The sequence below is a fragment of the Girardinichthys multiradiatus genome, chromosome 18 (assembly GCF_021462225.1).
Source record: "Girardinichthys multiradiatus isolate DD_20200921_A chromosome 18, DD_fGirMul_XY1, whole genome shotgun sequence".
Taxonomy (NCBI): domain Eukaryota; kingdom Metazoa; phylum Chordata; class Actinopteri; order Cyprinodontiformes; family Goodeidae; genus Girardinichthys; species Girardinichthys multiradiatus.
Genome location: NC_061810.1, coordinates 43,005,056 through 43,018,475, shown reverse-complemented (window position 1 = coordinate 43,018,475; position 13,420 = coordinate 43,005,056). Strand labels below are relative to the sequence as shown.

The 13,420-nt window shown below is 40.3% G+C and overlaps 1 protein-coding gene across 4 annotated transcripts in view; it reads left to right on the top strand.

Moving 5' to 3' along the window:
- Positions 1–13,420, top strand: part of LOC124883699 (rho GTPase-activating protein 42) — a 135,443-nt gene that overhangs the window by 93,887 nt on the left and 28,136 nt on the right. For all 4 annotated transcript variants that reach the window (XM_047390938.1, XM_047390937.1, XM_047390936.1 and 1 more), the window contains exons 5-9: positions 3,475–3,576; positions 3,809–3,919; positions 10,573–10,677; positions 12,128–12,257; positions 12,606–12,706. In XM_047390938.1, coding sequence (XP_047246894.1) covers positions 3,475–3,576; positions 3,809–3,919; positions 10,573–10,677; positions 12,128–12,257; positions 12,606–12,706 — 549 coding nt within the window. The remainder of the gene's footprint in view (positions 1–3,474; positions 3,577–3,808; positions 3,920–10,572; positions 10,678–12,127; positions 12,258–12,605; positions 12,707–13,420) is intronic.

Genomic DNA, 13,420 nt, shown 5'->3' with positions numbered 1-13,420 from the left:
CAGCCTGCTGTCTGTAAGTGTAAAAGATTTGCTCCAGACATGGTGTTTTCTAGGTGTTCTCACTCTACTCATCAGTTCTGGAAGATTCCTGCTGTGACTGTGGGACTCAGTTAAAGCTCTTAATTTATTGTGATCCCTAGTGTGTGCCTGTCTGTGTTTTGTTGTGCTCTCCAAATTGTCTCCTCACCAACAATATATAAAAGGACTGTTTTTCCTTTTTTGTTACACATCTACATGGCAACATTTTAACTGCAATCTCTATGCAGAGCACCCTAATGAAAACATTCTCTCACTAAAACGTTCACTCACTAAAGGACATTAATGTCACATTTAATTTGGGCTTTTAATGATGCATTTGAACCATTCTGTACATAAGGTGGTATATATGCAACATACATGCATTTGGAACACCAGTTTTTTATTTGTTTTTTTATTTTCTTAGTTACACAATGTAAGATTACACATGAACGCCCAAATATACACTTGCTAATATTTAAATAGAAGTTTTGTGGCAAGCTGCACCTGAACCACAAGCTTCTGGCATAGTTCTAGCTAGATATTTCAAAACTATTGTTGATGGAGATTGTACAGTTTAATTAAAGTGGTTTCTAGAAGGGGATTTAGCTGTCAAGCTAAAACATTTCATTTTGATTAAGGTCAGGACTGTAGGAATGCCATTCCGAAACCCTTCAAAACAGATTTTGATGTGCAGTGGGATCCTTGTGTTTGTCAAATTTATTTACATTGCACTTTTCACACATAGAAATCACAACATACTTCACAAGGGAGGAGCAAAGTGTTGTGTCCAAGTTTCAGCCAACTGACCCAAACTGTCACCCCTAGATGAAAGAAAATTATAAAGGATGCAGGAAAAACCCATGAATGACCAAGACTTTTGCACCACCTGGAAGATGCTGGAGTATAACTGTCATTGTTCATGGCGAAGCCAGTTTTACACCAACATGAACTGAGAGAAAAAGCTGCTCCAAAATCAAAACCTTCAAACTTGACTGAAATTTGTAGCTGCCAACATGAGGAAGCCAAATGGCTTCTGGAGCAAAGTTTTATGGTCAGATAAGACAAAAATGAAGCTGTTTGGCCACAGTTACAAGAACAATGCATGGATGAGTCAATGTAAAGTTATCAGATCTTAGAACATTGTACCAACTGTCAAGTTTGGTGGTGGTGGTATCTCAATGAGGCTCTGTTTGGGTGTGTAAGATACTGGTGCATTGCACAAAATTTCTGAACCTAGCTCCAATTTCTGATGGTTGAAACTTGGACACCATTAGATGTTCCTGTAAGACAAGGATTCCAGACATTCATCAAATTTGGATTTACAATGGATGGTGGACTAATGTTAATATTCTGGAATATCTTTAACCAGCTGAAAATGTATGGACTATACTTAAAAGTTGGATGAGTGCATAAAAACCAACCAATTTAGATGAACCAATTATGCTATGTAGAGTGATCATAAATCCACCCAGAATTATGCCTGAAACTCCCTTAAGACTACAAAAGCGTGTAGTTTCTTTGCAACTTGATGAGTGACATTTATCCAGAAACAGGTGGTTTTAAATGGATATATTTAAGCATTTATGTATATATTTTCCCCTGATTGGATTAGAAACAATCTGCAGTAAATTCAAACTTAGCCATCCAATAGCTCTTTGAAAAATAATCAGAGTTGTATTGTCAGTCCCCCCCCAAGAAACAGCTGTTTAAACACATTGTTGGAAGCCTAAAATTAACAACAATAATGCCAGTTCTGAGTGAAAGTACACTTTTGACCAAAACTGTTCACACGTTTTTAATCATCTATTTGTTTTTGCTCCTTACCTGTTTCATTTTTCATTATTTAAGAAATAAAAGCAGAAGTAGAACTGATTTTCTCCACATTTTTTGAAAAGATCAGTTATGCTAAGACAGATGGAAATAAGATGCTGCTACATGAAATTATCTATTGATTTTTTTTTCCCCTCATTTTGCTGCACTAGGAATAGTTATGTGGGGACATTGCTGTGTCTTGTGAGTGAATTCCTTCGCTTAACTGGTTCCAGAGTTGTTGAGACAAAACTCTCCTCTAGGTCAAATCAGTAGCTGGTAGATTAGACTTGCTAAATCTCAGGGCCATGGGAATAAAAACAAACAAGGAGGATCTGGTTACGGTGGCCATTTCCTCACACTCTCTCCATCCTCCCTCAGTCCCCTACATCTGCATGTAGATGTAAGGAGCATCAAGTAGGCATAGCTTGGTTTGGAGGTCACAGTTGCAGATGAGACACTTGAATACCTTCACCTTAAGAGGAGGATCTTTCTGTTTGGGCGGACGAGCAAATGTGATCTGCTTTAATTTTTTAAGGGTTGGGAAGGGGTGGGATTTTCAACCTCCTTGTCCATGTGAGTTCTAAAAACAGCCAACACGTAATAAAATAAATAAATCATTAAATATGATCGATACATATTTTCATATGAAATAAAGCTGAAAGTAAATAAATCCAGTTTTTCCAAGATTTAATTATACTAATGATTTATTAAATACATGGTTATATAATTCAGATTCTTCACATTTTAAATTCATGTCTAATTGCTGTATATCAGGATTTATTCATTTATTTTATGCTAAATTATAGATAATTTAAACCATGGATCATCCAAAAAGCACTGATTGATCAACCCTGTCAATAAATTCACCAATAATGTTGACTAAAGTGGTTTTAGCCACACCCACTGACTTTGATAAGAAACCTAAATCCAGCAGAGAAAATGGGCTTTGTACTCTTTAATGTTTTTCTGAATTATATTTCTAAAGAAGGTATTAGCATAGTGTGAATTTTATGTCAGTATATAGCAATATAAATATAAATGTTATAAAATAAACATATTCATTCATGATACATTTTATTGTGTATTCTATAGATGCATGCATTTGTTATATATTTAATATACATTTTCATTTGTATTTTTTTCAGTAATTGTGGCACTTTTGGACCTCTGTAGTGGAGATGAGCATCTGGCACAAAAAGCCAACTTTATGCACATTTTTGTCAGCATCTGGAGACTTGTAACTGTTGAGTTTGACCTATCCCTCCAGGCAGGTGGATGGAAAGGAAAATGCAAACAGCATCCAGCTATTCCTGCCTTTGACTATGCCAGATGCAATATGCTATTTGTAATTTACAATGCTATGTGTTTTGATTTGAACCCGTCCCAAGCTGGGGCACTGTATTGATCAAACACAGACATGCTGACATTGTTGACTTGTCATTACATGCATTTTATGCCACTTTTATGACCTACAATAATCTATTGACGGAATTTTAAATGACGATTGACAAATAGCATGTGAAACTGCACTGTAGTTAGACCTCCACCTAGTGGTGAGTTTGGCTCACAGCTCAGCAAAAGGATCAGAGAAGTATTTATTTATTTTTTATTCCAAGTAATATGTAAGCCTTCCATGTGTCTTAGGAGGTAAAGAAGAAATTTGATAAGGAGGCGGAGAAATACTACTCCACACTTGAGAGACATCTCAACCTGTCATCTAAAAAGAAAGAGGCATATCTGCAGGAGGTAAAACCAAAACAAATTTTCTCATCCTCTAAATGCACTTAGAATAATATTTTTTATGGTCAGCTGAGTGTCCTTTGAAACAATGTTGCAGGTGTGTCTGTATATGGATTATTCTTTTATGTTTAATTGTCTCTGTGCACACCGTTTCTGTGCATTAATGAAGCATTCACTCTGTTCAGGCAGAACCGTCTCATTCTGATGGCTCTAACCTTCTTTGTTTGCTCGTTCTAAGGCTGACACGCAGATTGACAAGGAGAGACAGCTCTTTTATGACGCATCCCTTGAGTATGTTTTCAAAATTCAAGAAGTGCAAGAAAAGAAGAAATTTGAGTTTGTTGAGCCAGTAAGAGAAGTATATTTTTTTTTATATAAATTACAGTTTTTTAGTAAATTATTGTTTCCCTCTCTTATATGAAGGCATTGACAAAAATACCTACATATATTGTTTTATGCTACACAAATTTTCCTCATCACATTGTTTTTTTGTATACTTAGGGAGACACAAGCAAATTTCAGTTTTTAAATAAGACAAGTACTTATCAAACTCACCATCCGACAGATGTGAGGAGCAAACTCTGAAAAAATCTAATTCTCTGCATGTAAATCCCGGGAAAAGTGAGACAGGAGCTAACTTTTTTAAAAGCTCCCCTTCCATTTATTTACATCCTCTGGCATCAACCCATATTCCATGCCAGAAATGCAAATCTGCAGGTAGAGGGGTGAGAGGAAGAAATAACAGGGCTCAACCTTGGCTGTGATGAATCTAGGCACAGATAAGGCGATTCATCCTTGTTCATTTGATATACCAAACCTCAGCCTAGAAATCAAATCAGCGGTTGTGTCTGAGGATTTGACTGAGTGCAGCTCCATGTTTGTGGGATCCTCTCTGCTCAAGATGAGATCAGTTTTTCCCTCCAGCTATACTTATGGAGTATTTTTTCCTACAGTGGTCAAGGATGGCTGTGTGTTATACAGAGTAAGATCAATTTCTGTCAGCTTTCTGAAATGTTTCTTTTTTCTCTGCTATCATCTAACGGGCAGTGTTAACAACATGGGTATGTTCAAATTCATCAAATGTGCTGAAGGAGTGATTGGAGAACATACTGGATTTTAAAATAATTTTTTTTAGTTTTGTATACAGACATCTACAGATTAGACATGGGCCAATATTCAATTGGAATGCACCAGTCAGAATTTTTGGGTCAAATTCAGATTTTCTGTGTTTTTGAAGAGCTTTGATTTACTAATACTGATTTTAGTGAGCCAAATATTCTTGAAGTACCAAGATTAGCTTTCATTTATAGTTGTCACAGCCACCATTCAAAAGCCAGTCTATTGTACAGGTCCTTCTCAAAATATTAGCATATTGTGATAAAGTTCATTATCAGAATCAGAATCAGAATCAGAAAAGCTTTATTGCCAAGTACGTTTTTGGACATACAAGGAATTTGTTTTGGCGTAGCCGGTGCAATACAGTACAAATTAAACAGTATAAACATATCTACAATATAATATAAATATATGTGCACAGTTTTAAGTGAGTGAGAGTAAATATAGAGCAGTATAAGATGCAAGAGCAATACAACAGTGGAGGTGATCATTGTGCAAGTAAAGCAGGAGTCCAAGCTGAGCGTTAATGTAACGCATAGAGTTACAGGTTACAGGTGTCCTGTCAGCAAAAAAGGGGGGGTGTGGGGGAAAGGGAGAGTGTCAAGGTGGTTTCTGGGCTTTGTTAACCAGGCTGGTGGCAGATGGGAAAAAACTGTTCTTGTGGCGTGAGGTTTTGGTCCGGATGGACCGCAGCCTCCTGCCAGAAGGGAGAGTCTCAAAGAGTCTGTGACCGGGGTGGGAGGGATCAGCCAGAATCTTCCCGGCCCGCTTCAGGGTCCTGGAGGTGTACAGTTCCTGGAGCGACAGTAGACTGCAGCCAATCACCTTCTCAGCAGACCGAATGACACGCTGCAGCCTGCCCTTATCCTTGGCTGTAGCAGCGGCATACCAGATGGTGATGGAGGAGGTGAGGATGGACTCAATGATGGCTGTGTAGAAGTGCACCATCATAGTCTTTGGCAGGTTGAATTTCTTCAGCTGCCGCAGGAAGAACATCCTCTGCTGGGCTTTCTTGATGAGGGAGCTGATGTTTGGCTCCCACTTGAGATCCTGGGAGATGATGGTTCCCAGGAAGCGGAAAGATTCCACAGTGTCAATTGTGGAGTCACAGAGGGTGATGGGGGCAGGTGGGGCTGGGTTCTGCCTGAAGTCCACAACCATCTCCACTGTCTTTAGAGCGTTGAGCTCAAGGTTGTTTTGGCTGCACCAGTCCAACAGATGGTCCACCTCCCATCTGTACGCGGACTCGTCACCATCAGAGATGAGTCCGATCAGGGTGGTGTCGTCCGCAAACTTCAGAAGCTTGACAGACTGGTGACTGGAGGTGCAGCTGTTGGTGTACAGGGAGAAGAGCAGAGGAGAGAGAACACAGCCTTGGGGGGAACCGGTGCTGATGGTCAGGGAGTCAGAGACGTGCTTCCCCAGCCTCACGCGCTGCTTCCTGTCAGACAGGAAGTCAGTGATCCACCTGCAGGTGGAGTCGGGCACACTCAGCTGGGAGAGCTTCTCCTGTAGCAGAACTGGGACGATGGTGTTGAAGGCAGAGCTGAAATCCACAAACAGGATCCTGGCGTAGGTTCCTGTGGAGTCCAGGTGCCGGAGGATGAAGTGAAGGGCTAGGTTGACTGCATCGTCTACAGACCTGTTGGCTCTGTAGGCAAACTGCAGGGGGTCCAGGAGGGGGTCGGTGATGTCTTTTAGGTGTGAGAGCACAAGGCGCTCAAAGGACTTCATCACCACAGAGGTCAGGGCGACGGGTCTGAAGTCATTAAGCCCTGTGGTCCTTGGCTTCTTGGGAACAGGGACGATGGTGGAGGACTTGAAGCAGGCTGGCACATGACATGTCTCCAGTGAGGTGTTAAAAATGTCTGTGAAGACTGGAGACAGCTGATCAGCGCAGTGCTTCAGGCTGGCTGGTGAGACAGAATCCGGACCAGCAGCTTTCCGGGGGTTCTGTCTCCTGAAGAGTTTGTTGACGTCCCTCTCCTGGATGGAAAGAGCAGGAGAGGGACGCACGTTAGCTTGCGGCGGGATGTAAACACCGACCAGGATGAACGAAGCAAACTCACGGGGGGAATAGAAAGGCTTACAGTTTATGATGAAGGATTCCAGGTCTGGAGAACAGTGCTGTTAAATCACTGTCACGTCGTTGCACCAACCACTGTTGAGGTAAAAACAGATTCCTCCACCTTTCGCTTTGCCGGAGAGTTCCGTGTCTCTGTCCGCTCTGTAGAGCTGGAATCCTGCCAGCTGCAGCGCAGAGTCCGGTATTAATCCACACAGCCACGTCTCCGTGAAGCACAAAACTGCCGATGAATAAAAGTCCCTGTTTTTCCCCAACAACAGTTGTAGTTCCTCCATTTTGTTGGGAAGTGAGCGCACGTTAGAGAGAAATATTCCAGGTAACGGTGTTCGTAGTCCACGCTGGCGAAGACGTACCAGCACCCCAGCCCGTTTCCCTCTCTTCCAGCGTTTCACCGCGTGAACAAAGGTGAGCGGAACCTTTGACCAGAATGTCCACAAATTCCAGAGCAGTAGGCAGAAAAGTTGGAAATAACTCCTCTGGTGTAGTAGCCCTGATGTTCATGAGTTCTTCTCTGGTGAGAGAGCTCCGGGTACCATCACAGAAGACCGTTTTAAAGCAAAAAACAAAACAAAACAATGCGCACCAACACGCCGAGGCGACCATCTGCGGCGCCATCTCCTCTCAGACTTTTTCATTATTTTCCATAATGTAATGATGAAAATTTAACATTCATATATTTTAGATTCATTGCACACTAACTGAAATATTTCAGGTCTTTTATTGTCTTAATACGGATGATTTTGGCATACAGCTCATAAAAACCCAAAATTCCTATCTCACAAAATTAGCATATTTTATCCGACCAATAAAAGAAAAGTGTTTTTAATACAAAAAACGTCAACCTTCAAATAATCATGTACAGTTATGCACTCAATACTTGGTCGGGAATCCTTTTGCAGAAATGACTGCTTCAATGCGGCGTGGCATGGAGGCAATCAGCCTGTGGCACTGCTGAGGTCTTATGGAGGCCCAGGATGCTTCGATAGTGGCCTTTAGCTCATCCAGAGTGTTGGGTCTTGAGTCTCTCAACGTTCTCTTCACAATATCCCACAGATTCTCTATGGGGTTCAGGTCAGGAGAGTTGGCAGGCCAATTGAGCACAGTGATACCATGATCAGTAAACCATTTACCAGTGGTTTTGGCACTGTGAGCAGGTGCCAGGTTGTGCTGAACAATGAAATATTCATCTCTATAAAGCTTTTCAGCAGATGGAAGCATGAAGTGCTCCAAAATCTCCTGATAGCTAGCTGCATTGACCCTGCCCTTGATAAAACACAGTGGACCAACACCAGCAGCTGACACGGCACCCCAGACCATCACTGACTGTGGGTACTTGACACTGGACTTCTGGCATTTTGGCATTTCCTTCTCCCCAGTCTTCCTCCAGACTCTGGCACCTTGATTTCCGAATGACATGCAGAATTTGCTTTCATCCGAAAAAAGTACTTTGGACCACTGAGCAACAGTCCAGTGCTGCTTCTCTGTAGCCCAGGTCAGGCGCTTCTGCCGCTGTTTCTGGTTCAAAAGTGGCTTGACCTGGGGAATGCGGCACCTGTAGCCCATTTCCTGCACACGCCTGTGCACGGTGGCTCTGGATGTTTCTACTCCAGACTCAGTCCACTGCTTCCGCAGGTCCCCCAAGGTCTGGAATCGGCCCTTCTCCACAATCTTCCTCAGGGTCCGGTCACCTCTTCTCGTTGTGCAGCGTTTTCTGCCACACTTTTTCCTTCCCACAGACTTCCCACTGAGGTGCCTTGATACAGCACTCTGGGAACAGCCTATTCGTTCAGAAATTTCTTTCTGTGTCTTACCCTCTTGCTTGAGGGTGTCAATAGTGGCCTTCTGGACAGCAGTCAGGTCGGCAGTCTTACCCATGATTGGGGTTTTGAGTGATGAACCAGGCTGGGAGTTTTAAAGGCCTCAGGAATCTTTTGCAGGTGTTTAGAGTTAACTCGTTGATTCAGATGATTAGGTTCATAGCTCGTTTAGAGACCCTTTTAATGATATGCTAATTTTGTGAGATAGGAATTTTGGGTTTTCATGAGCTGTATGCCAAAATCATCCGTATTAAGACAATAAAAGACCTGAAATATTTCAGTTAGTGTGCAATGAATCTAAAATATATGAATGTTAAATTTTCATCATGACATTATGGAAAATAATGAACTTTATCACAATATGCTAATATTTTGAGAAGGACCTGTATAGTATGTTTCTGGGTGTTGTTACAGTTGTGAAATATTGATTCAACGTGCTATTAATTTTCAGTCCAATTAAGTTGACAATATGCATCACTGGTTAAATTGTTGAACAATTTTTAATGTTTAAAAAAAAGTAGCTCCTTTGTCTCATTCTTAAGTTAACTAAAAAGTAGAAAAAAGTGAGGTAATCATAATTCATTCATGGAAGGGATATCAAAAGATTTGAGAACAGCCCAGAATTTATTTTATTTTTGCTGTGAATGGTCATTGATTATTTATATAAGAAGCAGAAGCAACATCACACTCTGTATGTTTCTGTGAAAGAGTTACTTTAAAACAAAGTTTTACTATTTTAAAACTAACTATTACGAAGTAGACATTTTAAACTTAATTTAGCAATTAACACAGTTAGTACAGCTAGCATTACAAAAAAAAACTGGGATTTCCAGAACATTGCCATCATTTCCAAATCCAGTATTTTCCATGACAGTCAGGTTGAAAGCCCAAGATAAAAACTTTGTACTGCCTTCTGCCTTCTTGTTAGCCGGCGGTGATGCTCTCTCTAGCTCTTTTGTAGCCAGTTGAAAGACAGACAAAACCTAAAACACTGTTTTCTTTTCTCACTTCACTTTTAAACACCTCACTTATACAGAAGATAGCTAAATTTGAGTGCTTTTCCACCGGCAATACCTTCCACACCAGAGTATTGTTGCTGTTAAGAACGATGGTGCAGAAAAGTACAGATCAAATTGGAAACTGACAGATTCCAGTCACCAGCCAATTCCTTGGTGGGCCGTTATTATCAAGGCATGCAATGTTTTAAAAAGTCAGCTGATGCTCCTCCACCGTTTGCTACACACTGCTAGTTGGCTGGCTGAAAAAGGTCTTCCTTGCATACAAGATAGAAATATTCTGCTTAAAATTGTTGTTAACAAACTATGAGCTACATGTCTGTTAAGCTGTCAACTGCAGCCTAGCTAACCGTGCAGCTGGCCAATTAACCAACTAATTTACAAACTAATTTCAGCTATAGTTGCTGTATTGTAAGTAGAAGACCAAAATAAATTCAAAATAAGCATTTAAGAATATTACATTTATGGTAAATGGACTGAACTTTCCAGTCATACAGACCACTCAAAGCGCTTTACACTAGAGCCCCATTCACCCAAGCGCACTCACTAATGCTCACACATTCATACACTGATACGCAGATCAGTAGGCAACTTGAGGTTAAGTGCCTTACCCAGGGGCACATCGACATATGGCTGGAGGAAGCAAGAATCGAACCCACAACCTTCTTATTGCATGACAACTACTCGTCGTGTATATGCTCTAGTCTATCTCCATGTATGTCTGTCTAAGTCTGTGTATCAAAGTCAAAATAACAATAAATAAATGTTATAAATAACATCATTAGAACTATGTTAAATAATCAATAAAAACATTTTAGTAGCAGTAGGTATAATTCTTGCTGGATTGTCTCCTGTACACGTGTATCATGCCAGCTTTAAAAGTAACTGTTTCTTTTGACATTGTAATTAAGCTCTATACTGTTTATTAACGCAAAAGCTCACCCTGTTAAATTGTTCCTTTTTCCAGCTCTTGGCCTTCCTTCAGGGTTTGTTTACATTCTACCATGAAGGATATGAGCTGGCTCATGAATTCGAGCCATATAAACAGCAGCTCCAGTTCAACCTACAGAACGTAAGTCTCTACATCTCAAAGGGTTCTACACAAAGGCAGCCAGCCACATAATCAGATTCTGGAGCTTATCTTACCCAGATATAACAAGCAGAGCGTTGTTTTCCCTGTGTGATTGTGTGGAGCACAGATATTTTCAGGGTAGTGTTGCAGGCAGTTACTGCGGCCCATTTAATGGTACTGTGTCAAAAAACACTTAAGAGTTGAAAATAAAACTGCAGCCGCTGCCATCGTTCCGTCTTCCATCACGGCGACCTCTATGCTTTCAGCCCGAGGATTCAAATTTTAATCCTGACCCAAAATGTCAGAGGCATTGCTCTGACAATTTTCACTCTATAACCGTCTCTCTATGTCTTCAGATGCAGAGAGCTCTAATAGGAACTGGCAAAGGTGAGGCTGTCGCAGTACTCTGCTCCGAGATGTGAAAGAGCCTCATCTTGACCTTTTTAACTCCAAAACAAAAGACAAGGAAGCATAATTTATTTTCTAAGTTTAGATCACCTCAGGTATAATTTTAAATATAATAATAAAATATATTTAAACATGACTGTTAATTATTCTTCCCATGGGCGTCTTCATGCAGCTGCACAAATTAGAGGCATTTGTCACACTGCTTTAATTTTGGCACAGAAAGGGAATTCTTCGTGCCAATACAGTGCCTTGCAACAATATTCAAACTCCTTGATCTTTTTTACCTGTCTCACATTACAGCCACAGCCTTACATGTATTTTATTAGGATTTAATGTGATAGACATACACACTGTAGTACATACAAGTAAATTGGTCGAAAATGTTTTTTTTTTTAAACATTTTGCAAATAACAAAATGTTAAAGTCTGGTGCTCAGGCATCAGAGGTTTGTTAGAGAACATAAGTGAACAAACAGCATCATAAAGACTACAGCATAAAGAATACAGCAGACATTTCAGGGATAAAGTTGTGGAGACATTTAAAGCAGGATTAGGTTATAAAACAAAACCTCAAGCTCTGAACATCTCAGAGAGCCATAATCATAAAGTGGAAAGAATATGCAACAATGACAAACCTACCAAGACATGTCCATTCATCTAAACTGAGATCTCGGGCAAAGAGCTCATTAATCAGAAAAGCAGCCAAGTCGCACATGGTCACTCCGGAGGAGCTGCAGAGATCCACAACTTAGAAGGGAGAATCTGTCAAAAAGACAACTAATTAATTGGGCAATCCACAAGTCTGGAATTTATAGAAGAAGGCTATTTGTGAAAGAAATTGACACTACACACTACCCTGAACACACCATCCTCAACACAAGCATGGGGGAGGGGGTAGTAGCATATTTCTGTTGGAAGGCATTTCTTCATCAATAAACGTTTTGTGCTTGCAATGTGATTTAATGTGACAGAGTTTAAGAGGTATGACTACTTTTGCTTTTGTAGTGTGGCAGCTTTGCATAATCTTGTATTCTTCCTCATAGACACGAAACAACTTTGTGAGCACCAAGCAGGAAGTGGAGAAGCTGATGAACAGGATAAGATCTGCAGATCAGGACTACAAACCTCCAGGCCAGTGGACCATGGAAGGCTTCCTGTACGTCCAAGAGAAACGTGAGTCCTCCTATCAGGCCTCTCAGTCCTGCTTCAATTAGAAGTGCGTAGTTTTACATCCATCACCATAAACATGTCTCAAGCTCTCCCAGGCCTCCGCAGAAGCAATCCTCTCACACAAAGCTCCATAATTCATCCTGTTTACACATTCACTTTGATGCACTCTCAAAAGTGTATGTGTGTTGGGGGTGTTACCACAAATAATTGATTTTTATCAGCAGAAAACAGATTTGGGTTCATTACAACTTAATTGCAGATTGATTTTTAGAAGCCCTTTCAAAATCCGGTGGTTGAGAGCCAAACAGTTTTGAGTCAGCTACTATTTTCTTTCTCATTTCTCCGTACCAGGTCCTCTGGGATGTACGTGGACACGTCACTACTGCACGTATGACAAAGGAAGCAAGACCTTTACTATGAGCAACACGGAAAACAAGTCAGCTGGGAAACAGGTATTTCAGCTTAGTTCAGTTTGTTTGTTGATGACACTGATAAAAGCAGAGAGAAAGGGAAAACAGAGCAAGTGTAATCTGTGTGGGTGAAACAAAGTGCTTGCTAGTTTCTACCCCAAGGGATGAAAAAAAGGAAACTATCAACATTACTCAATTGGCAAAGAAAACAAAAGACTTGTTAACTCAAAGCAGGCCTGGAAAAACTTAAAAAGATTCCAAAATCTTCAAACAAAAAGATAGGGAAACTCAGGAAGTAAAAAAAACTTTGAACAGTGATCTTTTAGGTGATTTTAGGTCATTTTCAAGATCCACTAAAGACGTTTTATGTCATGTGACTTTCTGGCATAATTTAATGGCAATTATTCCACTTTTTGTTTATAAAACTAACAAATGTTCTCTATTCACTTGGGTCTTAGATATTTTAATTAGATGATCCCAACATTGTTTGTAACGCCACACAAAAACTCATATTTTTTAAGAGATGTGCTGATCACCAATTTTTCTAGGCTTCTTACAATGAGTGCTTATTTGGTATAATATAGCAGTTCTGAAAAATGTACAAACCCCCTGTTAAAATGTCAGGTTTCTGTTAGTTAAAAAATGAGATGTTGAGAGATCATTTAAATTAAAATTCAACTGAAAAACAAACAAACCAATCAGAAGAAAAAACTAATTATGAAAAACATGGAATAACCTGATTGTGAAAGTGTACAC